Source organism: Xenopus tropicalis, chromosome 2 (genome assembly GCF_000004195.4).
Source record: "Xenopus tropicalis strain Nigerian chromosome 2, UCB_Xtro_10.0, whole genome shotgun sequence".
Classification (NCBI taxonomy): Eukaryota; Metazoa; Chordata; class Amphibia; order Anura; family Pipidae; genus Xenopus; species Xenopus tropicalis.
The window spans coordinates 170,538,308-170,565,641 of record NC_030678.2 but is presented as its reverse complement, the minus strand read 5'-3'; the positions used below and the strand labels follow the sequence as shown (position 1 = coordinate 170,565,641).

The window sequence follows — 27,334 nt, the reverse complement described above, 5'->3', positions numbered from 1 at the left end:
GCCTATTAAAGAATCTCCCCAAACTGGAATATATATATATATCAGTAAATATTGCCCTTTTACATCCTTTCTCTTGAGCCGCCATTTTGTGATGGGCTGTGTGCTCCCTCAGAGATCACATGACAAGAAATAATGCAGCTCTAACTGTAACAGGAAGTAGTGTGGGAGTAAAAGACAGAACTGTGTCCATTCATTGGCTGATGGGGCCTAGCATGTATGTGTGCCCTTTTACATCCTTTCTCTTGAGCCGCCATTTTGTGATCATTAATAAAAGGGATATGTGTCAATCATGATCAATATAACCGTCTGTTGTTTCCCTCAGGGGTTTATGTGGGATGTGGCTGAGGAGATGGGAGCCATGTTGGTGTTTGCAGAACATCGCTATTATGGAGAATCAATGCCCTTCGGAGATTTGGCATTCAGTGTAAGTAGCTTTACACGGCACATTGTCAACTGGGCAGCAACATTTCAGTTATGTTTCAGCAGGTTGTAGATGGGGACAAACCTGGTTGATCTCAGACAGTGGGAGGAGCAGGACAACTGCATGGATTTGGGCAGGGCCGCCATCGGGGGGCACAGGGGGGACAGTTGTCCCGGGCCCAGACACTTCTCTCTTTAAAGGGGGCCAGGCGTGATACAGTTTTTTAGCCCGGGCCCTGTCATTGGTGGTCAGCGGGTAATTCGATTGGTCGCCCCCCTTGCATACGTGTGCAGGATGCAGCGGGGAGCTGGGGGAGAGCAGGATGAAGCAGGTGGACGCTGTGGGGGGGCAGCAGGAGGATGCAGGTGGATGATGGGGGGATCTGGAGGATGCTGGGGAGGACACGGGGGGTGGTGAACCTGGAGGATGCTGGGGGGAGAGTTGGGGGAGCTGAAGGATGCTGGGGGAGAGTTGGGGGAGCTGAAGGATGCTGGGGGAGAGTTGGGGGAGCTGAAGGATGCTGGGGGAGAGTTGGGGGAGCTGAAGGATGCTGGGGGAGAGTTGGGGGAGCTGGAGGATGCTGGGGGAGAGTTGGGGGAGCTGGAGGATGCTGGGGAGGGAGTTGGGGGAGCTGGAGGATGCTGGGGGGAGTTGGGGGAGCAGGAGGATGCTGTGGAGGACGCTGGGGGGTGAGCTGGAGGATGCTATGGGGGGGGGCTGGAGGATGCCTGTGGGGGAGCAGGCCATAGTATGAGGACACTGGAGGAGGACCAGCAATGTTTTAGGGGGCCCTGGGCTGGCTACCAATGTTTTAAGGGGGGCGCCTGGCTACCAATGTTTTAAGGGGGGCGCCTGGCTACCAAAGTTTTAGGGAGGGCCCTGGCTACCAATGTTTTTTGGGGGGGGCTGGCTACCAATGTCTGTGTCCTTTTGTACTGATTGGAGGGGTCACTGAGGGAGGGGCCATTGGGGGCGGGGTGTGGGAGGAGGGGGGCCCAGAAAATTTTGTTGTGAGGGGCCCCTGGATTTGGGGCTTAAATTTCTCTTGGGGCAAATTCTCACCCAAAGTGCCTGATTTAAGTGCATTTTCACCTCACTTTTTAGGATCCCAAACACCTGAATTATTTAACGTCGGAGCAGGCCTTGGCCGATTTCGCCGTTCTCCTGAGATACTTTAAAGCCACCACGGAAGGAGCTCAGAACAGCCCGGTCATTGCCTTGGGGGGGTCCTATGGCGGGATGCTGGCTGCCTGGTTCAGGATGAAGTACCCAGACGTGGTGGTAGGGTAGGTAGACTCGTAGCTTTAGAGCACTCTCTTTTCCCACGGAGGGAGCACAGCTGTGAAAGTGATATGGGAGCCAAGTGCTGTGACTAATGGCACCCAGCCGCGAGCAATCAATTGGCCACACTGCATGCCGTTCCCTTGACATGTCAATAGGGGCTAACAAAGTGGTTAGAAACATACAGGGTCGGTTAAAGGGAAGGGGGTGTCATTCAACCTAATATAATTACGGCAGCTAAGCCACTCCCATTGGTCACCCCTCTAGGTCAGTTCAGGGCCCCTTTGAGGTTCATATTTGGGCTTTCAAGCTTAGAGATAAACTAGGCAATCTCTTAAATCTTAGTGCAGGGGTGTCCGGGACACACTGAGGCTACCAGTTTGGGGCCCCCACCCCAGTTGTGAGCTCCTACTCGAGTCAAATCCCCTCACTGCCTACTGCACTTCGTCCCTGCGGCCATGATGAGGGGGAGATGCACTGGTGCCCACAGTTACTGCTGGGCTTTTTGTTGCCTGCAAGGTAGTACAATTTCACTCAGGGGCAACAAAACACCCAAAGTCCCATTGCCCTTAAAGGGGAACTCCAGCTTCGGAACCAGAATTCATTAAAGAGCCCCACACAACACAGAAACCCCTAATATCCCTATCCCTGTAATCTGTTCCTTCAAACAGTAGGAATAAATCCCATGTTTATATGCTGAAATCCAGCTGCAAAACTGTTCTACTCTTTCTGCATCATTTGAAATCCTGGCAGGGGAGGAGGGACTAAAACACTGATGTTACAGATTGTAACAACTTCCCCACAGCTTACAGACAGCATGCAGGAACTACATAACCCACAATGCATTGCAGTGGGATGTTCCTTTCCTTATTGGCATCACGTGTGCAGCAGGGAATTGTGGGATTGGGAGGAGGCAGGCTGAAGGCTGAGGGACAGGTGACTACTGTTACGTTTATTTGAGTCACAAAGTAGTCAGCCAGATCAGCAGGGGAACAGGGGGTGGGGCTTAGGGAACAGGGGGCGGGGCTTAGGGAACTGTTCCAAACCAGATTATTACATTAAACCATGAAAAGGCTGCAGATTTGTTATGTTTGGGGGGAGTTCCCCTTTAAGCTACATATTGTTAGTAAAAGTGCAGGGAGACCTTATTGGAGCCTAATGTTATTTTTCTCTCTCTCTCCTACAGAGCCATTGCATCATCTGCCCCTATCTGGCAATTTGAGGATTTAGTGCCCTGCAATGAATATTATCAGGTTGTAACAAATGACTTCAAGAAGAGCGGGCCTGGGTGCTCAGAAAGTGTCCGGAACTCTTGGGCGGCCATTAACCGCATGGCCGAAACAAGTAAGTGACGAATCTGGCAAAGCAATGGGCTGGGGACCTACTAATGCAGTGGGTGTGGCTAGAGGGAGGGGACTAACTCAAGCAGTGGGCTGGGCTAAAACACTCTGATGGAAGCTTATAGAAATAGTGGGCTGTAAATCAGTGAAGTGGGCGGGACTAGAAGACTGATGGCGGCCAGAGGGAGACAGGACTAGAACACTCTGATGGAAGCTTACAGCGTAAGATGTATATAAATCAAGAAGTGGGCGGGGTTAGAACACTTTGATGGAAGCTTACAGGGTGAGATGTATATAGATCAAGTAGTGGGCGGGGCTAGAACACTGATGGTTGCTTACAGGGTGAGATGTATATAAATCAAGAAGTGGGCGGGACTAGAAGACTTCAATGGTGGCTTACAGGGGGAGACGGGAATAGAACACTGTGATGGAAGCTTACAGGGTGAGATGTATGCAAATCAAGAAGTGGGCGGGACTAGAACACTCTGATGGAAGCTTACAGGGTGAGATGTATGCAAATCAAGAAGTGGGCGGGACTAGAACACTCTGATGGAAGCTTACAGGGTGACATATGTAAATCAAGAAGTGGGCAGGGCTAGAAGACTTTGATGGCGGCTTACAGGGGGAGACGGGAATAGAACACTTTGATGGACACTTACAGGGTGAGATGTATTTAAATCAAGAAGTGGGCGGGATTAGAAGACTTCGATGGCGGCTTACAGGGGGAGACGGGAATAGAACACTTTGATGGACACTTACAGGGTGAGATGTATATAGATCAAGTAGTGGGCGGGGCTAGAACACTGATGGTTGCTTACAGGGTGAGATGTATATAAATCAAGAAGTGGGCGGGACTAGAAGACTTCAATGGTGGCTTACAGGGGGAGACGGGAATAGAACACTGTGATGGAAGCTTACAGGGTGAGATGTATGCAAATCAAGAAGTGGGCGGGACTAGAACACTCTGATGGAAGCTTACAGGGTGACATATGTAAATCAAGAAGTGGGCAGGGCTAGAAGACTTTGATGGCGGCTTACAGGGGGAGACGGGAATAGAACACTTTGATGGACACTTACAGGGTGAGATGTATTTAAATCAAGAAGTGGGCGGGATTAGAAGACTTCGATGGCGGCTTACAGGGGGAGACGGGAACAGAACACTTTGATGGACACTTACAGGGTGAGATGTATATAAATCAAGAAGTGGGCGGGATTAGAAGACTTCGATGGCGGCTTACAGGGGGAGACGGGAATAGAACACTTTGATGGACACTTACAGGGTGAGATGTATTTAAATCAAGAAGTGGGCGGGATTAGAAGACTTCGATGGCGGCTTACAGGGGGAGACGGGAATAGAACACTTTGATGGACACTTACAGGGTGAGATGTATATAAATCAAGAAGTGGGCGGGGCTAGAACACTCAGATGGAAGCTCATAGGGGGGTAAATTAAGGCTTTAGGATTCCATTCATGCTTCTGCCTCTCCTGTCAGCTGACGGGCTGCAGTGGCTCTCCAACGCTTTCCACTTGTGCTGCCCGCTGAAAAGCAAAGAGGATGTGGCCGTGTTCAAGGGTTGGCTGAGTGAGACGTGGGTGAGCCTGGCCATGGTGGATTATCCGTATCCTGCCAGCTTCCTGGAGCCTCTGCCGGCCTGGCCTATTCAGGTAATGGGGCGACTATTTGGCCAACCCCTACTCTGGGACGTATTCTCATTCACAATCCTTTTAACCCTTTCCCTGCCGGCAAAGTGGGATGAACCTTTCCACATTCCATTCAGATAAATGGGGAAATAGAGTTGCCTAACAAACCTTCTTAATAGATCCCTGACAGGGAAGGGGTTAAGTGTGGGGGGGTGTGTAAAAACCATTAACCCATTACTTGCATGCAGGTAGTCTGCAAATTCCTGAAGGACCCCAAGAGCGGAGACAAGGACCTGCTGCAGGACATATTCCAGGCCGTGAATGTTTATTACAATTACACCGGCGACACCCCGTGCCTGAATACCTCTCAGACTGCTTCCGGGAGCCTCGGGGACCTGGGCTGGAGTTACCAGGTAATGGGTCGGACTGGCCTGCTAGAATACTAGGAAAAATCCCAGTGGGCTCCGACTGTGTCCCTGCCCCCAGCCTGCAAGCCGGCCTCCCTAGCCACCACTGCTTCCTGCTCCGCTGCTGTGCATTCCACTGTGGAACGCACGGCCATCTTTAATTTTTAACAGCAAAGGAAGTGGCTCAGCAGACCGGGAGCGGAGGGGGCTGGGTGATTTTAAAGGGGTGGTTCTCCTTCGAATTAATATAAATAAGAATGTTATAGAATGGCCTGTTCTTAGGAACTTTTCAACTGGTCTTCTTTTTTATTTTTAGAGTTTTTGAATTATTTGTCTTCTGTTTCTGACTTTTTCAGCCAAAAATGATTGCTCTGTGAGGCTCCAGTTTGATTGTTATCTTTCTTTTTATGACTTATTTTTCTATTAGGGATGCACCGAATCCACTATTTTGGGATTCGGGGGAATACTGAATCAAACGCGAATCCTAACTTGCATAGGCAAATGAAGCTACCAAAGTGCAAAAATGTTCATTCAATGAAAAGTCACATGCTTTTAAAGGAGAAGGAAAGACATTTTGACAATTTACTGCCACCTAGAACGCTATATTTATTCAGCAGAAAGCTTTACCATACCTGAGTAACAGCCCTAGAAGCTCCCTCTGTTTGTTCAAGATAGCAGCTGCCATTTTAGCTTGGTCTCAGTAGTTTCCTGCTGCAGCTCTAGCCATCTAGCTAAGATTACACATTCCTAAGGGAGGAGGGAGTGAGTTTTCTGAATTCTTATGGGAGGGGGGAGCAGGAGAGGAAGGAGCTGCCCAGACTCTGGCCCCCGGAATGAAGGATGTTTCTGAGTGAGGAAGTCAGATACCCTATGAACATGTTTACAAAAAAGGAGACAAGAAATCCTGTTTCTTTTGATAGAGGACTCAGTGCAGTGTTTCTGTGAGTGCTTATGGCTGCATTTACATAGACACTTCTGATTTCTGGTTCAGCCAGGACCATGGGTTCACGGCTAAATCTGAATCCTGTTGAAAAAAGGCTGAATCTTGGCCGAATCCTGGATTTGGCGCATCCCTACTTTCTATTTAGCCCCCCTCCTATTCATATTGCTGCCTCTGTTTCAAACCACAACCTGGTTGCTAGGTTAAATTGGACCCTAGCAACCAGACAGCTGCTGAAATTCCAAACTGGAGAGCTGCTGAACAAAAAGCTAAATAATTAAAAAAAACGCAAATAATGAAAAAAAAAAAAATAGACCAATTGTAAATTGTCCCAGAATAGCCCCCTCTACATCAACCCCTTCAAGCTCTTGTGAGTAGGACCCTTAGATCCTATTTTTGTTATTTATTATTTCTCTTTTTATTATTCTATTATTGTTAGTCCCCTGTTCATTATGAATTAATGTAAATCACGGCATGAATAGAAATAAATGATGGTGATACTGTACTTGTACAGTTCTGTTGGCCTTGATTGCCATCTAGTGGCTAAAAATCAGAAGGCAGGCTGATCCCTTTAAAGCTTCTAACCAACCACAAAGTTCTGCAGTTTGGCTGAATCCTAAATTTAGTGCAGCCCTAATGAAAATAAAGTCATTAAACTTTAAAACTAGAGAAATTTCAGGAGCTGGGGGGTTTCTAGGTAATAATATATAATATTGGGTACTTTATATACAGGGACCCATATGGCTGAGATTCTAGCTGTCTTTATAACACAGCATTCTATCCCAATGGGTATTATCTAAAGCCGTGTTTCTTGGGATCTGTTACCCTTGAAATGACTGCTGAGCAAAGTGATTGGCTGTTCTGTACAGAAGGGTAACCTGGTTTGTTTGTGCCCCAGGCTTGCACAGAGATGGTGATGCCGTTCTGCTCGGATGGGGTGAGCGACATGTTTGAGCCCCAGTCGTGGGACTTGCAGGCTTTCTCCGACGAGTGTTACAAGCAGTGGGGGGTCCGGCCGCGGGGCTCCTGGGTAACAACTGTGTATGGTGGGAAGAACATCAGCTCACACAGCAATATCATATTCAGGTAAGGAACCGGCCCCTACTCACTACAGGCTAACGCACATATCCACAAAGGGATTCCCTTGTACTAAGCAAAATTCAGCAGGAACAGCCCCCTAAGTTTGCTCATAGCCTGTACAGAGAGATACCATAAAACTATGGCACATAGGGATTCCCCTGTACTAAGCACAATTCAGCAGGAACAGCCCCCTAAGTTTGCTCATAGCCTGTACAGAGAGATACTATAAAACTATGGCACATAGGGATTCCCCTGTACTAAGCACAATTCAGCAGGAACAGCCCCCTAAGTTTGCTCATAGCCTGTACAGAGAGATACCATAAAACTATGGCACATAGGGATTCCCCCGTACTAAGCACAATTCAGCAGGAACAGCCCCCTAAGTTTGCTCATAGCCTGTACAGAGAGATACCATAAAACTGTAGCACATAGGGATTCCCCTGTACTAAGCACAATTCAGCAGGAACAGCCCCCTAAGTTTGCTCATAGCCTGTACAGAGAGATCCCATAAAACTATTTATGTATATTAGAGGAGAACCCCGCACTACCACTCAAATATAGGGTGCTCAGTGTGTAATAGTAATTAAAGCAAGGAAAAGAAAAAAGAACACATTTAACCCGGCACACCTATAAGTAACCATAAAAACAGTTCTTTATTATATACCAAGTAAAAAAGTTTAAAATGAGGGAAGACAAAAAGGAGATTTAAAATCAAAACCCTATACCTAGGAAAAAGTGACACTGACAGATCTATAGGTCAAGATCTCTCTATTGAGATATATCAGGGTTTGTTGCTATTTAGATCAAATCTAACAAGTAAGTAACAAATGTGTTGCAACACACCAATTCCCTGATTGAATAGAGGGGACTTGTACTTTATTGCAACAAATGTATCGGGTTCGTAGCACTCAGATTATCTTAACACGGGTAAGTATCTTAAACTATTTCCCAAATTTTTATTACTATGCTTCATATATTGCCGTTTTTCTATATAATAAAAAACAATACCACAGTCTGTGTGAGATTAAGTACTCATCTATTATTATTGTCCAAATAGTGTGTAAATATGTATTTAGATCATGACATACTATAACTGATAGTGTGACATATTCTCCCCACACGCCAAAAGGTTTGTAGGATGTGTCATATTAATGACATTGGTTTTAATTCAATATATCAGGTAAGTATCAAGTGTACTAGAAATCCAAGGAGTTCTGATTTCCCCGTAAGTAGTGGCCAAAATGCCACCACTTAGTTCACTATATCAGGTAAGTGATAGGTACTGGAGATCGAACTCCTCGGACTCTACCATAAGTAGTAGCTAAACGCGTATAGTTTGCGTAGGATTCTAGCTATGGCGACAGGCCCTGTTTTCAGATACTTATACCTATTACACTGCAAGATAGTGTGAATCCGTTGGACAGCGCTTATGTCGCATAAAGTTCGCTGTTGGTAAGCTGTTCATACCACCTAATCACCACTATTCATGGAGCACACTGGTATGGTAAAGTGTGCTGGCATCACACCCTCATAGTACCCAGAGTCTGGCAAATCCCACTAAATAACAGACTGTATCAAGCTCTGTCTTATTCATTGCCCTGACTTAATCACCCAGGAACAAAAGAGTAATACGGTACCGCGCATTCGCAGCCCCAACTATCCCCTTGAAAGTAATGTCTTGATATCAAGGAGGGCAACTTAGCGGTCTAGGTGTTCGGCAATCATTCAGCAACTAATCCGGGCTAAGCCCACTATGAGATACTTCGTTAAGCCCTCAAGACGCCGGCTGCGCAATCAACACCCAAAACTGTCACTTGTTATTATTTGACTACCGTTATTAGGGAACTTGCGTATAGTATGTTTATCGCTGTTCCCCCACTGCCTTGATCATACAGGGGGTGAATATTTGGGTACAATGTTACCGGTGCTTAGGCTGAGAATTCACACGGGGCTCAGGCAGAGTCCTTCCAAACGGCACGGAGCTCTAATAGCTCCCAGTCGTTCCAAGGTGCGCGGAGCTCAGACAGCTCCCGATCACCCAGAGCTCAGGCAGCTCCCAGCCGTTTAGGATTTACGCAGAGCTCAGACAGCTCCCAGCCGTTTACAGATACATGGAGCTCAGGCAGCTCCCAGCCATTTAAATTAACACAGAGCTCGGACAATCCCAATCCGTCCGAAATTACCCGGAGCTCAGGCAGCTCCCAGCCATTATCTAATACAACCTTAATTGGTGCTTCCGTAACTCCAACTCGAGCAGCTAATCTGTAATATTACTTAAGGAAAACAGTGTTCCTGTGCCTACTACTTGAACAATTTACCTCGGCACAGGAATTGTTAGCAGGGAAGAGCCCAATCAATCCCGTATCACATCACACAAAAGGTACAAAAAAGTCGTCCCCGCTAATAAAGTCAGTAAGATCCTTGTGCCTACTACTCAATATTTGTTACCTCGGCACTAGGATCATAGGTATAGGGTATAAACGCCGACGCGCGTTTCGCTTAAAAGCTTTATCAAGGCAAATCTTGCTCCTTTCTCTGATGGGTTCTTTTTAAACCCTAGCCGGCCAATCAAGCAAAGTTCTCTCCATTATGCCGTCCCATACGGCAGGGTTAAAACAAAAACCAGAAATGCAAGCATCTTGGGAATTCTTACCATATAAGCCAATCTGGATCAAAATGTATATTATAAAGTATAAAGAAAATATCTATAGATGAGTCATACATAGATTAATGACCCATAATGTGAGAGACTGTGAAGTGTCAACATGATAAACACTGATTCTCAATGTGAAAGTGAGTGTAAGACAAATATAATATAAAAATAAATAATAAACAGTGAAAAGTGTTCTCTTACAGGGGAAAGATTATAGAGAAGGTGAATTGTGTACTATCAGAGAGATAAGTGAATAAGACTCCTGAGAAAAGGAGAAAATTGTGCAGTGGTAAGTACTGCTTGATACGTTGAGAGTGAGCAGAATAGTGTGAAAATGTAATGAGAAGATGCAGTGAGAAACAAAAAATGAATGAGGACAAAAAGGTGAACATCTTGTGAGTACGTGAATTACTGATTCAAGTTACCAAACCTATAGTAACCGGTGAAGTACCTGATGTATATTATTCCCGTAAAAAAGTGCAGAAATCAATATTTTCATTTATACCGGTTGGAGAAAGGGAATTGAGAAGGAATATCCACCTACTTTCTCTTCTAAGCAGATGTTCCACAATATTCCCTCCTCTAATTCCCAGCAGTGCATGTTCAATTGCCCAAAATTTCAAATGTCTCGAGCAACAGTTATGATATTTTAAAAAATGAGTCGCAACTGTACTTAAGATTTTATTATTTTTCTGATCTTGTTCCGCATTCTTGATAGTGCTAATATGCTTCTGTATCCGTTTGTTCAGAGGCTGGGTAGTCATCCCAATGTATTTTTTATTACAAGGACATTCCAAACAATATATTACGTTTGTAGTTTTACAATTAATGTAATCATTCACGTAGTGTATATTACCAAAACGATCTCTAAAATTTTTTTGATTTTTAACTAGACTACATGACACACAATTACCGCATTTATAGGTTCCCCTTGCTATAGGTTGTCTTTTTTTGGTGACAAAATGACTCTTGGTTAAATGATCTTGTAGATTCCGACATCGTTTGTAGCAAAAGGACACTTTTTTAGGTAAAGTATGTTGTAAATCTGGGTCCTGACGGACTATGGGCCAAAATTTATGTATAATTTCCTGAATCTCTGAGGAGTGAGGGCCAAAGGTGGTAATAAACCTAAGTTGTTGATCCTTCATAGGTCCTCTAGGATTTGTCCTCAGTAAATGTTCCCGATTGGTTTTTGAGGCCCTATGGTATGCCTGTTTTAAGGTTCTATTTGGATAGCCTCTTACTTTAAGTCTTCCATAAAGTTGCTTGGCTTGGACCTTAAATTGGTCAAAGGTTGTACAGTTCCGTCTTATCCTTAGGAATTCCCCTGTGGGTACTGATTGTTTGACTGTATTTTGATGAAAACTATTGAAATGTAAGATGGTATTAGTAGCTGTTTCTTTACGGTAAAGATCCGTAGTAATATTAAAATATTGATCTATAGATACAATGAGATCTAGAAATGGTACTGATTGCTGTGACATGGTTTTTGTTAATTTAATATTAAGTTTGTTATTGTTCAGAATGTCACAAAAGTCATCTAATATATTTGTGGGACCTTCCCATAGGAACAGGATATCGTCAATATAGCGAATCCACAGAGGAATGTAGTGCGCATATAGACTTAGATCGTCACAAAAGACATAATCCTGTTCCCATTTGCCAAGGAAAATGTTGGCATAGGTGGGAGCACATGCAGTTCCCATCGCCGTCCCTTGTACTTGTAGGTAATAAGTATTATTAAACACAAAAAAATTGTGATGTAAAACAAAGCTCAATAGTTTTAATAGAAAATGTGAGAAATCTTGATCCATTAAATGATCTGTTTGCAGAAAGTACTGTACCGCTTCTATCCCATCCTTGTGCTTGATGGAGGTGTACAATGCTTCTACATCTAACGTCACCAACCATGTATCTTTAGTTACATGGATCCCTTCCAACTTGGCTAGTACTTCAGTTGTGTCTCTGACATATGATGGCAGGGACAGAACATATTTTCGTAAAGTAAGATCAATAAATTTGCTTGCATTTTCTGTTAAGTTCCCGTTCCCTGAAACTATGGGTCGCCCCGGGGGTGTAGTACTATTTTTATGAATTTTTGGTAAGAGATAGAAGGTGGCTATTCTCTGATGTTCAACTGTAAGAAATTCCTTATCTTGTTGTGAAATTAAGAGATCTTTGAAAGCTTCTTCAATTATTTTATTGTATTTGCTAGTATACACTTCCATAGGGTTTCCATTTTAGGAAACCGAATTATGACCCTCAATTAAATGACGATATGGATAGAGAAATGCTAGAGACCTTGAATAGCTTAACCTGTGGGACTGAACCTCCCAATAAAGACTCAATAGATTCAGCAAAAAAATTAAAGAAAAAATCAACTTTCACTCCTTCTTATGCCATAAGTCAGTTCGTGGCGGTATTTAAGGACATGGTCTCTGAAGCCTTTTTAAAGCTTAATCTAAAACAATCAATTAGCTCGGACAATCTCTCACAATCAGAAAGACAAGCCCTCAAGGAAATTAAATCATGGGAAGATGTCCAAATTAAACCGTCCGATAAAGGGGGGAATGTGGTCATTTGGGCCAATGAGCTATATACTCTTGAAGCCAGACGTCAATTACAATCTGAATCTTATAAAAAACTCCCCTTCAACCCTATGGAAGTGTATACTAGCAAATACAATAAAATAATTGAAGAAGCTTTCAAAGATCTCTTAATTTCACAACAAGATAAGGAATTTCTTACAGTTGAACATCAGAGAATAGCCACCTTCTATCTCTTACCAAAAATTCATAAAAATAGTACTACACCCCCGGGGCGACCCATAGTTTCAGGGAACGGGAACTTAACAGAAAATGCAAGCAAATTTATTGATCTTACTTTACGAAAATATGTTCTGTCCCTGCCATCATATGTCAGAGACACAACTGAAGTACTAGCCAAGTTGGAAGGGATCCATGTAACTAAAGATACATGGTTGGTGACGTTAGATGTAGAAGCATTGTACACCTCCATCAAGCACAAGGATGGGATAGAAGCGGTACAGTACTTTCTGCAAACAGATCATTTAATGGATCAAGATTTCTCACATTTTCTATTAAAACTATTGAGCTTTGTTTTACATCACAATTTTTTTGTGTTTAATAATACTTATTACCTACAAGTACAAGGGACGGCGATGGGAACTGCATGTGCTCCCACCTATGCCAACATTTTCCTTGGCAAATGGGAACAGGATTATGTCTTTTGTGACGATCTAAGTCTATATGCGCACTACATTCCTCTGTGGATTCGCTATATTGACGATATCCTGTTCCTATGGGAAGGTCCCACAAATATATTAGATGACTTTTGTGACATTCTGAACAATAACAAACTTAATATTAAATTAACAAAAACCATGTCACAGCAATCAGTACCATTTCTAGATCTCATTGTATCTATAGATCAATATTTTAATATTACTACGGATCTTTACCGTAAAGAAACAGCTACTAATACCATCTTACATTTCAATAGTTTTCATCAAAATACAGTCAAACAATCAGTACCCACAGGGGAATTCCTAAGGATAAGACGGAACTGTACAACCTTTGACCAATTTAAGGTCCAAGCCAAGCAACTTTATGGAAGACTTAAAGTAAGAGGCTATCCAAATAGAACCTTAAAACAGGCATACCATAGGGCCTCAAAAACCAATCGGGAACATTTACTGAGGACAAATCCTAGAGGACCTATGAAGGATCAACAACTTAGGTTTATTACCACCTTTGGCCCTCACTCCTCAGAGATTCAGGAAATTATACATAAATTTTGGCCCATAGTCCGTCAGGACCCAGATTTACAACATACTTTACCTAAAAAAGTGTCCTTTTGCTACAAACGATGTCGGAATCTACAAGATCATTTAACCAAGAGTCATTTTGTCACCAAAAAAAGACAACCTATAGCAAGGGGAACCTATAAATGCGGTAATTGTGTGTCATGTAGTCTAGTTAAAAATCAAAAAAATTTTAGAGATCGTTTTGGTAATATACACTACGTGAATGATTACATTAATTGTAAAACTACAAACGTAATATATTGTTTGGAATGTCCTTGTAATAAAAAATACATTGGGATGACTACCCAGCCTCTGAACAAACGGATACAGAAGCATATTAGCACTATCAAGAATGCGGAACAAGATCAGAAAAATAATAAAATCTTAAGTACAGTTGCGACTCATTTTTTAAAATATCATAACTGTTGCTCGAGACATTTGAAATTTTGGGCAATTGAACATGCACTGCTGGGAATTAGAGGAGGGAATATTGTGGAACATCTGCTTAGAAGAGAAAGTAGGTGGATATTCCTTCTCAATTCCCTTTCTCCAACCGGTATAAATGAAAATATTGATTTCTGCACTTTTTTACGGGAATAATATACATCAGGTACTTCACCGGTTACTATAGGTTTGGTAACTTGAATCAGTAATTCACGTACTCACAAGATGTTCACCTTTTTGTCCTCATTCATTTTTTGTTTCTCACTGCATCTTCTCATTACATTTTCACACTATTCTGCTCACTCTCAACGTATCAAGCAGTACTTACCACTGCACAATTTTCTCCTTTTCTCAGGAGTCTTATTCACTTATCTCTCTGATAGTACACAATTCACCTTCTCTATAATCTTTCCCCTGTAAGAGAACACTTTTCACTGTTTATTATTTATTTTTATATTATATTTGTCTTACACTCACTTTCACATTGAGAATCAGTGTTTATCATGTTGACACTTCACAGTCTCTCACATTATGGGTCATTAATCTATGTATGACTCATCTATAGATATTTTCTTTATACTTTATAATATACATTTTGATCCAGATTGGCTTATATGGTAAGAATTCCCAAGATGCTTCCATTTCTGGTTTTTGTTTTAACCCTGCCGTATGGGACGGCATAATGGAGAGAACTTTGCTTGATTGGCCGGCTAGGGTTTAAAAAGAACCCATCAGAGAAAGGAGCAAGATTTGCCTTGATAAAGCTTTTAAGCGAAACGCGCGTCGGCGTTTATACCCTATACCTATGATCCTAGTGCCGAGGTAACAAATATTGAGTAGTAGGCACAAGGATCTTACTGACTTTATTAGCGGGGACGACTTTTTTGTACCTTTTGTGTGATGTGATACGGGATTGATTGGGCTCTTCCCTGCTAACAATTCCTGTGCCGAGGTAAATTGTTCAAGTAGTAGGCACAGGAACACTGTTTTCCTTAAGTAATATTACAGATTAGCTGCTCGAGTTGGAGTTACGGAAGCACCAATTAAGGTTGTATTAGATAATGGCTGGGAGCTGCCTGAGCTCCGGGTAATTTCGGACGGATTGGGATTGTCCGAGCTCTGTGTTAATTTAAATGGCTGGGAGCTGCCTGAGCTCCATGTATCTGTAAACGGCTGGGAGCTGTCTGAGCTCTGCGTAAATCCTAAACGGCTGGGAGCTGCCTGAGCTCTGGGTGATCGGGAGCTGTCTGAGCTCCGCGCACCTTGGAACGACTGGGAGCTATTAGAGCTCCGTGCCGTTTGGAAGGACTCTGCCTGAGCCCCGTGTGAATTCTCAGCCTAAGCACCGGTAACATTGTACCCAAATATTCACCCCCTGTATGATCAAGGCAGTGGGGGAACAGCGATAAACATACTATACGCAAGTTCCCTAATAACGGTAGTCAAATAATAACAAGTGACAGTTTTGGGTGTTGATTGCGCAGCCGGCGTCTTGAGGGCTTAACGAAGTATCTCATAGTGGGCTTAGCCCGGATTAGTTGCTGAATGATTGCCGAACACCTAGACCGCTAAGTTGCCCTCCTTGATATCAAGACATTACTTTCAAGGGGATAGTTGGGGCTGCGAATGCGCGGTACCGTATTACTCTTTTGTTCCTGGGTGATTAAGTCAGGGCAATGAATAAGACAGAGCTTGATACAGTCTGTTATTTAGTGGGATTTGCCAGACTCTGGGTACTATGAGGGTGTGATGCCAGCACACTTTACCATACCAGTGTGCTCCATGAATAGTGGTGATTAGGTGGTATGAACAGCTTACCAACAGCGAACTTTATGCGACATAAGCGCTGTCCAACGGATTCACACTATCTTGCAGTGTAATAGGTATAAGTATCTGAAAACAGGGCCTGTCGCCATAGCTAGAATCCTACGCAAACTATACGCGTTTAGCTACTACTTATGGTAGAGTCCGAGGAGTTCGATCTCCAGTACCTATCACTTACCTGATATAGTGAACTAAGTGGTGGCATTTTGGCCACTACTTACGGGGAAATCAGAACTCCTTGGATTTCTAGTACACTTGATACTTACCTGATATATTGAATTAAAACCAATGTCATTAATATGACACATCCTACAAACCTTTTGGCGTGTGGGGAGAATATGTCACACTATCAGTTATAGTATGTCATGATCTAAATACATATTTACACACTATTTGGACAATAATAATAGATGAGTACTTAATCTCACACAGACTGTGGTATTGTTTTTTATTATATAGAAAAACGGCAATATATGAAGCATAGTAATAAAAATTTGGGAAATAGTTTAAGATACTTACCCGTGTTAAGATAATCTGAGTGCTACGAACCCGATACATTTGTTGCAATAAAGTACAAGTCCCCTCTATTCAATCAGGGAATTGGTGTGTTGCAACACATTTGTTACTTACTTGTTAGATTTGATCTAAATAGCAACAAACCCTGATATATCTCAATAGAGAGATCTTGACCTATAGATCTGTCAGTGTCACTTTTTCCTAGGTATAGGGTTTTGATTTTAAATCTCCTTTTTGTCTTCCCTCATTTTAAACTTTTTTACTTGGTATATAATAAAGAACTGTTTTTATGGTTACTTATAGGTGTGCCGGGTTAAATGTGTTCTTTTTTCTTTTCCTTGCTTTAATCCCATAAAACTATGGCACATAGGGATTCCCCTGTACTAAGCACAATTCAGCAGGAACAGCCCCCTAAGTTTGCTCATAGCCTGTACAGAGAGATCCCATAAAACTATGGCACATAGGGATTCCCCTGTACTAAGCACAATTCAGCAGGAACAGCCCCCCTAAGTTTGCTCATAGCCTGTACAGAGAGATCCCATAAAACTATGGCACATAGGGATTCCCCTGTACTAAGCACAATTCAGCAGGAACAGCCCCCCTAAGTTTGCTCATAGCCTGTACAGAGAGATACCATAATACTATGGCACATAGGGATTCCCCTGTACTAAGCACAATTCAGCAGGAACAGCCCCCTAAGTTTGCCCATAGCCTGTACAGAGAAATACCATAAAACTATGGCACATAGGGATTCCCCTGTACTAAGCACAATTCAGCAGGAACAGCCCCCTAAGTTTGCCCATAGCCTGTACAGAGAGATACCATAAAACTATGGCACATAGGGATTCCCCTGTACTAAGCACAATTCAGCAGGAACAGCCCCCTAAGTTTGCCCATAGCCTGTACAGAGAGATACCATAAAACTATGGCACATAGGGATTCCCCTGTACTAAGCACAATTCAGCAGGAACAGCCCCCTAAGTTTGCCCATAGCCTGTACAGAGAGATACCATAAAACTATGGCACATAGGGATTCCCCTGTACTAAGCACAATTCAGCAGGAACAGCCCTCTACGTTTGCTCATAGCCTGTACAGAGAGATACCATAAAACTATGGCAGCATAGGGATTCCCCTGTACTAAGCACAATTCAGCAGGAACAGCCCCCTAAGTTTGCTCATAGCCTGTACAGAGAGATACCATAAAACTATATGATCCCATTATATAGGGGGTTCTATATAAATAACCCTTTAATAAGTGTCCTGTACTTATTTTCCCCTCTCAGTAATGGCGGCTTGGATCCATGGTCGGCCGGCGGAGTGAAGGAGAGCCTGAGTGACTCTTTATTGGCTGTTCTGATTCCGGAAGGGGCTCACCACTTGGACCTGCGCTCTAACAACGCCGATGACCCCAAGTCGGTGCTGCTGGCTCGCTCGCTGGAGGTGGAATACATGAAGAAATGGATTGCGCAAGCGAGAACTGGGAGGGACTAAAGACTTTCTGCCGATGATGATGATGATGCATTTGAAGGCCAATCAGTCTAAAGGAGCGTTGGCTGCCTATTGGCCTATGGATAATAATCCCTGTGCTGTTAATGATGAGTGGGTCTTATAAATGGCAGTAACGAGACCCTCATCATCTTATTCAGCCCCCTCCCCCCCCACCAGAGAGGAATTCAGTCCTGTTTTCCCCTGATCATTCGAACACGGTAGCCGGGGGGTTAATAATAGGAAAGTAATATTTCATCTAAAGGGGATTTAAACCCAAAAAGTGACTTTTGGCTCAGCAGCTCTATTTAGAGTCTGTACAGGAAGTGCCCAGTGCAATCCTGGGATTAGCAGTACTAAACGGCAGTACAAAACTGCTAATATCCCCCATACGTTTGCTCAGAGGGCTATGTTTAAATCAATTTATTTTTTGGGGGTGGGGGGGTTAGATGTCCTTTGATTCATTTTTAATTTACTCAGTTATGATTGTGACACCAAAGTGGCCCTGGGATAGGCTAAGGCAAGTAGCCAATGGGTCATTGTGGCTGAGGCGGCCCCCCAGCGAAGAACAGTGGCCGCCAAAATACTCCTGTCTGAGGGTCTGCTCCTATTACTGAACCATGTAGGCATCTAACACACACACGATCATGTGACTGGCAGACTTCTGTTTGATTGGTGGGCAGGGGCATTTTGTCATGTGCTGGGGGGCAGCGGCAGTCAGAATACCCCCCTGTACCTTTACCCTCAGGGCTACATTTATGAAGGGGAAACTCAGGTAATAACATGTAATATGTAATAAAAGGCACTAAGTTTGCCCAGGAGCAGTAACCCATAGCAACCAATAGGATGATTGCTTTTAAACAGTTGACCAGTAAATGCTGCCTGCTAATTGGTTGCTATGGGGTTACTGCTTCTGGGCAAACATAGGGCCTTTTATTACATAACCCCCATAGACTTAGGTCCAAGCTTGTAGCAACCAGTCAGTGCTCATTTGCAGTTTGAAAGAAAGCATCTGATTGGTTGATATGAGATACTAGACCTGAAGATCAGCAGTGAACCTATATGGTATATTTTCAGACGTGGGCAACCATTGGCCCTTCAGATTATGGGAAAATACAGCACCTAGTCCTGCCAGCCAATGGGACGCTGCGGGTTGTAGTTCACCAACATCTGGAGAGCCACTAGTTTCCAACAGTGCAGTAAAATGCTGCCTTTATCTGAATGTGGTGTAGGCAACGTTGTAAATTAATGTATAAAATACGAAGCGACAGGGGACTGGATCCTTCTGCTCCGATATTGTGCGAATAAACGAAAGCGTTCTGGTACTCGGGGATCTGCGCCGGATCTCTGCAATCTCATTGGTGGCTCAAGTATTAAATGGCAGCTCTTTGATTAGGGGGGGCATATCTGATGTCACTTGTTTCAAGGTCAACTTCACCCTAAATAAATGTTAATATAAAGCAGATGGAAGTCATTTTCATTGCTCCTAATAGAATTCATTGTTGCTGGAAGGGTCAGGGACCCCGACAACCTCAAAGTAAATAATAGTGACACCTAATTTTGTCCCTTTTTGTTTTTTTTATTACTCGCCTCTGCTTATTTTTCTTCCATTTTTGTTTCCATACAGACCACTGCCTGGTTGCTAGGGACAGTGGGACTGTAGCAACCACATTTGTGATTGGGCAGAACACCCAAAACTGCCCATGCTGGAGCTCTCCATACTTTTGCTATGCACTCAGCTTCTCAGCTTGCTGCTGTTTAGGCACGGACCCCCCCCCCACCCCCCAGATTCAAAATGTTACTGATTAAGGATTTTGTATGCTATTGTAAAATAAATTCTGATTTAAAAACCCAGTGATTACGTGTTTTTTTTAAATTTTTTTAAATGACCCTTTAATATTCACCAAAATATATACCTGTATCGCAGAGGCAGGCAAGCAACCAAATGCATTTCTACAGTGACCTTACTGGCATGCCTGGGGTTAATGCAATGCTATGTATTAATTTTTCTACAGCGATCTTACCAGCATGACTGGGGGTTAATGGAATGTTCCGAATCCATTTTCAGCGATGATCTTACTGGCATGTCTGGGGTAAATGCAATGGTCTAGATCAATATTTTCTACAGTAATCTTACCAGGGGTTAATTCAATGTTTTAAATGCAGTTTCTACACTGATATTACTGGCATGTCTGGGGTTAATTAATTCAATACTTTGAGCCAATTCTCTACAGTGATTTTACAGGTCCTATACAGGTATTTCAAGGGTAAAACACTAAATGCATTTTCTACAGTATTCTTACCGGCATGTCTGGGGTTAATGCAATGTTCGGAATCTGTTTTCTACAATGATCTTACTGGCATGTCTGGGGTTAATGCAATGCTCGGAATCTGTGTTCTGCAATGATCTTACCGGCATGTCTGGGGTTAATGCAACGTTCATAATTTGTTTTCTGCAATGATCTTACCGGCATGTCTGGGGTTAATGCAACGTTCATAATTTGTTTTCTGCAATGATCTTACCGGCATGTCTGGAGTTAATGCAATATTCATAATTTGTTTTCTACAATGATCCTACCGGTATGTCTGGGGTTAATACAATACACAATCTACTTTCTACAGTGATCTTATACAGTGTTTATTGCTGAAATCCAGCGGCAAAACTGTTCTTCTCTTTCTGCATCATTTGAAATCCTGGCAGGGGAGGAGGGACTAAAACACTGATGTTACAGATTGTAACAACTTCCCCACAGCTTACAGACAGCATGCAGGAACTACATAACCCACAATGCATTGCACTGGGATGTTCCTTCCCTTATTGACATCACATGTGCAGCAGGGAATTGTGGGATTGGGAGGAGGCAGGCTAAGGACAGGTGACTACTGTTTCATTGTATTTGAGTCACAAAGTAGTCAGCCAATCAGCAGGGGAACAGGGGGAGGGGCTCCAAACCAGATTATTACATTAAACATCATGAAAAGGCTGCAGATTTGTTCACTGGTATATATTGCAAAGTTGTTTGAAATTTATGTTTTCATTTCAAAAAGCTTAAATTATGCTTGGGTGGGGTTCCCCATAAAAGAAAAGTTCCATAGCTTGTTTGTACTCTATGGCCCCACCTAGTGGCAGAATGCAAATGTATTTCTACTGTAAATACAAGGAGTCCCCTAAATAGTATAAACAAAAGTCACCAGTGACCAAAAACTAATTTTAATTGTATATATATACTACATAAAGTACACACAATATAATACAGGATTATTATACCCAAGGGGCGATGGGGCTTGCTATACCCTGTGCGGCCAGCAGAGGCCTCTGTTACACCACCCTGTGCATTACACATTGATGGGAGGTAGGAGTCTTATTAATGTCCGACTTTAATTCTATGGGCGCCGACAAGGTTTTCAGCTGAATGTAAATCAATAACAAAAGAAAAGAAGATTTTAAGAAACCAGAGTCTAGCGAAGCTTTCAGAGCTGCACAGTCTCATACCTTGTAGAGTGTAAGCTCTTTTGGGCAGGGCTCTCTTCCCCTCCTGTATCGGTTACTGATTGCTTTATATGTTACTCTGTATGCCCAATGTATGAAATGCAGTAATTCCCTGTAGAGTGTAAGCTCTTTTGGGCAGGGCTCCCTTCCCCTCCTGTATCGGTTATTGATTGCTTTATATGTTACTCTGTATGTCCAATGTATGAAATGCAGTAATTCCTTGTAGAGTGTAAGCTCTTTTGGGCAGGGCTCCCTTCCCCTCCTGTATCGGTTACTGATTGCTTTATATGTTACTCTGTATGCCCAATGTATGAAATGCAGTAATTCCTTGTAGAGTGTAAGCTCTTTTGGGCAGGGCTCCCTTCCCCTCCTGTATCGGTTACTGATTGCTTTATATGTTACTCTGTATGCCCAATGTATGAAATGCAGTAATTCCTTGTAGAGTGTAAGCTCTTTTGGGCAGGGCTCCCTTCCCCTCCTGTATCGGTTACTGATTGCTTTATATGTTACTCTGTATGCCCAATGTATGAAATGCAGTAATTCCTTGTAGAGTGTAAGCTCTTTTGGGCAGGGCTCCCTTCCCCTCCTGTATCGGTTACTGATTGCTTTATATGTTACTCTGTATGCCCAATGTATGAAATGCAGTAATTCCCTGTAGAGTGTAAGCTCTTTTGGGCAGGGCTCTCTTCCCCTCCTGTATCGGTTACTGATTGCTTTATATGTTACTCTGTATGCCCAATGTATGAAACCCACTTATTGTACAGCGCTGCGGAATATGTTGGCACTTTATAAATAAATGTTAATAATAATAATAATAATAATATACTCTAGTGTTCAATGTGTAACTTAGATGGGCCATACCAAAATCTTGATTTTCCCAGGGTTCCCTTGCCCCCCCCCCCCCCTCTTCTGGTTTAATAATTTTCCCAGCTTTACTATACTGGACATACAGTGGCCCCAAGTGGCTCAGGGGATTGCTGGGAATATTGGTGGCCCCAGCCTGTGTCCCAGGTTATCAATTAGAGTTATTGGGGTTGCCTGACATTTACACCCCCAGTGAATCTCTGTTATAGCTAAGGCAGCCATATTTTTGACCCTGGCTAATATTTTTCAACCGGTAATAACAACTGGTCTCGTTTTTAATGTGGGATTCATGTTAATGGTTTAAGTTACCCTTTAAAGCTAACTGCCGTGACTGGTTGCTATGGGTTACTGGGGCTACACAGACTGTGCTGAATGATTCTGCCTATGGGGACCTGAGCCTCTGCCCGTATTTATCCATAGCAGCCTTTTCTAATAAAGTGCGGGCCGGTGGGGGGGCAATAAAGTGCTAGACCCTGAGTTATAGAGGGAACCTGCTGAATTCCTGGGGCGGAGAGATTTCTGCAGCATTTAGTAATGATTCCGACACACAATTCCTTCCCCCCCCCCTCGGGGCACAAATGCCCTGCTGATATTGTTATTAATTCCATCAACAAACAGTGGGGCCTTGGTGTGACGGGGTACAAAGGCAGCCTCCCACTTGGGGGGGGGGGGGGTAATTAAACACTAATATTCACAATTACTCCTCTAGCAGCACAGGGGGGGGGGCAGGGGGAGAGCCCAATCCGTATCTTTCCCAAAATCGCTAACAATAATATTAAAAAACGGATATTTTTAACACGAATGGACGGCATTTTAACCCTTTCACTGCCAGCCAATTTTCACTCTTCCTTTGCATTAATGATTTTTGGAACATTTAGGAGCATTTCCTGGGGGGGTGGGGCTTTAACAAACCAATATTGTTGTTTCTTATAGGACAAGCCTAGCTTTCTAAAGGTCCCCATACACGGGCCGATTGTAGCTGCTGATATGGGTCCCTTAGATTCGGCAGCTTATTGGCCCGTGTATGGGGACTAACGACGGGCCTGCCCGTCCCACATCTGGCCTGAAATTGGCCAGATATCGATTGCCCAGGTTAGAAAATTCAGTTGGATCGGGGACCACATCGGCTCGTTGATGCGGTCCCCGAACCGACTGCCCCATTGCCGCCAATATAATTCGATCATTTGGCCCCACGCTCCCTGATATCACCCACCCATAGGTGGGTGCAAAGGTGCAAAGGTTTAGTAACACACAGCAAATAATCAGCAGGCCCAGTGCCGTATTTCTAATCCCCCACTCTGCACCCCCAACTACCCCCCCCACAAGTGCGCATGTGTGAACACCACAATCGCCCCCCCCCCCCCCCCGAAGCGCTCATACACATGCGCTAACGTTAAAACTCCCAGTGGGGAGAGGTCCCCATTGCTCCGTATGGGAGCAAAGTTTCAAAATGTTGCTGCGGCGGGGCCGCCCTAGGCCCGGGCCTTTATGGCCTTGCAAAGGTCTAGTAACCCATAGCAACCAGCGGATAGCATTTTCTTGTTAGCTGTTGTCTAACGTAAAGCGACCACGTTAGGAGGCACCGTTGGGACTGCATCAACCCGTTGATGTTCTCATCTTCTAACAGGTATGAATAGGCCCCATTATTATTATTATCTTTGCGGCCCAGGGATCCCCATAGGATAAGTAACATTTGGCGCTCCACGTGGGTGGCCAAGCAGGGAAAGTTACGAGACGTCGCCAAAGGAGTGGATCTTGAGGTGGGTGCCCAGCTTAAAGCGACACTGTTTCTGTTCAGCCATGCAGCATGCATTCTAATTAAACGCTATTTAGCCGTTCAGCATTTAAGTTTGATTTTCTATATGGCTGGTTTAACAGGAGTCAAGTGGCAACCCTGGCACGGCTGTTTGTGTGCCAACTCGCTGGCCTGTTTGGTAAAAAAAATGACAAAACACTGATCTTTTTACCTTTTTTCGATAGTAGCGACTATATCTCAGATCAGTGTTATCATTCAGCAATATCAGATTCAAATGCTTGGGGGTAAAATGTCTAATTTCATGGGAAATATCCCAAAATGTGTCTGTTCCCAGTAACAGCTGGCAGTCGGACAGGCGGCGGTTATGTCGGGAGAACAATACGGGCACGTTATCAGCAGGGAACACGGTGGCAGGATCAGCCGAGAGGGATTGTGTTGCCTTTGTTATAACTCACAGGTGTTTGTCCTGATATTTCCCAGATTCCAGAGAAAAACAGGCAGTTTTATCAGCTTTGCCCAAGTGTCGGCTCAGAATGCAAATCAGCTCCGTGTAGTAAATATAGTTGGATTTTATAAGCCGTTCAGCTGACTTGGCATTCTCAGGCTCCAACTGGCCGCTAATTAATATAACGTTGGCTACAGCCTCAAAGCTGCTGGAAAAACCTCATTCCAAACTGTCAGCTTTTCACTGCAGGTGATTGGTGGGGGGAAAACCGATTTTTTCCCCCCGATATCTGGAAGTGACGTCGCCAAATGCTTACTGTTCACGCATACCTCCCAACATTTTGAAAACGGACAAAAATAAATGCCGTGCAAATTTTTGACCATGCCCATTTTTGTGACCACACCCCCTAAATGCCACTCCCATTCGACTAAATTTGGCAGGTTAAAGTTTGAACACATTTCTGGGTTTTGGGGTCCTGTTTTATGTGTTATTACAGTTTTGCTAATGAAGGTAAAATTGCCCTAAGCTGCAAGTGTCAGTTCCCCCAAGAGACCTGTTTAGCTTATTAGTTACAATTGTATCTCAGGGCAGGGGGGGGGCGTTTTAACTTTCTGGGCTCTCTGCCAAAAGCCCACTTATTTAATTGAAAGTGAGAAACAATGTATCTAAGTGCAGGTAAAGCTTGTTAAGATTTGTGGGCTCTCTGCCAAAAGCTACTTATCTAATTAAGTTTGAGAAACTTTGTATCTATTTTAGCATTCAGTGCAGGGGATTAAAGGGAAATGAGGGACTTTTCAGTAAGAATCCGGGACTGCGGGTTGAGCTGTCTAAAGAGGGACTGTCCCGCGGGAATCGGGACAGTTGGGAGGGATGGTGCATGTACACCCGGAATTCACTACAGGACTTTGGCCAGATCTTGATTTTAAAGATCTAGTTTTTATTCATTTAATAAACAACAAGTTTCAGAGTTTGTTATTTGATATACCAACTAGCCATCGGGCCGGGCAATGAGATTAACAATGGGACCCTACTGACGGGTAGTAGAGCGAGTGATTAGCAAAGCTGTATGGGGTCAGCCAACCTCACTTTTACTAATGGTTCCCCTCGCTTTGTATGAACAGAACTAATGATCCAAACGCCGCTATTCTCATTGCTAGTGACCCTGTCCCCCCTCATTCTTTGTCCCCCCAGCCAACATTTAACCCCTTACTCACTGTCATTGTGAATAAAACCACTTTGAACCAATAATACTCTCCAAGGATCTTCCTTCTCCTCTTCCTCCCTGGGCTTCAGAACCACTCAAGCCGACTGTGTGCAATCTCTTCATTCCCCCCCCCCCCCATTGGGCTCAGTACTTGACCCTATACCATCAGGATTTCACTTGCCCCATTCCCAGGAGAGAGCCCGCTGCTTGGCAAGTCCTCAACTCTATTTCACCACAGGTCTCTGGATGGATTTTGACACTGGTCACCTTCCCAGAATCCTCATGTTTTAGTCATTATATGGGCCATAATCTTGACTTAATTATTGGTATTTATTCACACTGGGGCTTATTTACTAGTGTTATTGATTGTATGCATCTTTCAGTCACACATGCCATGGCCAAAGCATTCACTAAAGCTCTACAGCCCTATGGGTAAAGACACACAGAGCTACTTAGTAGCAGCTACTTGTCACTGAGAATTGCCTCTGCTAAACACACACATAGAGACAATTATCAGTAAATGATCAGCATTGTCTATTTTAGTAGTCGTGAGAAGTAGCTGCTACTAGTAGCTCTGTGTGTCTTCACCCTAAGGATGAAGACACATGGAGCTACTTAGTAGCAGCTACTTGCAACAGCTTCTAAACCCCAGAAAATACCCTGCCATAGACAATACTGAGAATTGCCTCTGCTAAACACACAGAGACAATTATCAGTAAATGATCAGCATTGTCTATTTTAGTAGCCACGACAAGTAGCTGCTACTAGTAGCTCTGTGTGTCTTCACCCTAAATGTGTTTACTATTATGTTTTGCTATGTGACACAATATTCATCCATATCAGGAACTGCCATAGTGCATGCTGGGAGCTTCTTCTTAGACATAACCTGTCTGTGCCCAACTGTCTATTTATTAGCCCTTCTTAGCAAATGGGCTCCAGGTCTATAAGAGAATATCCCTGTTCTTTCACTTACTTGGGGCCCCCCTGCTTAAAAATCTTTGAGAAGACCTATTGCGACCAGCCCCCTTTTAAAAGGGGTTGTTCACCTTTGAGTTAACTTTTAATATGATGTAGAGAGTGATATTCTGAGACAATTTGCAATTGGTCTTCATTTTTTATTATTTGTAGTTTTTGTAGTTATTTCACTTTTTGTTCAGCAGCTCTGCAATTTGGAGTTTCAGCAGCTATCTGGTTGCTAGGGCCCAAATTACCTTAGCGACCAGGGAGCAGTTTGAATGAGAAGATCGTAAATGAATAGGGGAGGGCCTGAATAGAAAAAAATGTTATAAAAAGTAGCAATAACAATAAAACTGGAGATTTACAGAGCAATAGGGTTTGGCTGCCGGGGTCAGTGACCCCCATTTGAAAGCTGCAAAGAGTTAGAAGAAAAAGACAAATAGATCAACTATGAGACAGAAATAATGATGACCAATTGGAAAGTTGCTTAGAATAGGAAATTCTACAGCATACTAAAAGTTAACTTAAAGGTGAACCACCCCTTTAAGTTAGGAAAGAGACTGGGGACTAAGGGACCCTGCGGCCACCGGCGACACCCTATTATTGTTTCAGTATCCCAAATTGATTTATTTTGTGTTGTACTGTTTTTTGGAACAGGACCCCTTATCTGGAAACTCATTGTCCAGAAAGTTCTGAATTATGGAAAGGTAATCTCCCATTGGGGGCAGAACAGCCCTATTGGGTTTATTTAATGGTTA

At 43.5% G+C, this 27,334-nt stretch overlaps 1 protein-coding gene across 1 annotated transcript in view; it reads left to right on the top strand.

Annotated features, from left to right (window-relative positions):
- Window positions 1-19,710, top strand: part of prcp (prolylcarboxypeptidase) — a 32,805-nt gene extending 13,095 nt beyond the window's left edge. Inside the window, 7 exon segments of the mRNA NM_001079171.1 lie at window positions 323-424; window positions 1,526-1,707; window positions 2,889-3,046; window positions 4,536-4,708; window positions 4,933-5,097; window positions 6,930-7,117; window positions 17,659-19,710. Of these exon segments, the coding sequence (NP_001072639.1) occupies window positions 323-424; window positions 1,526-1,707; window positions 2,889-3,046; window positions 4,536-4,708; window positions 4,933-5,097; window positions 6,930-7,117; window positions 17,659-17,866 (1,176 nt within the window). The 3' untranslated portion in view covers window positions 17,867-19,710.
- The last annotated feature ends 7,624 nt before the right edge of the window (window positions 19,711-27,334 follow it).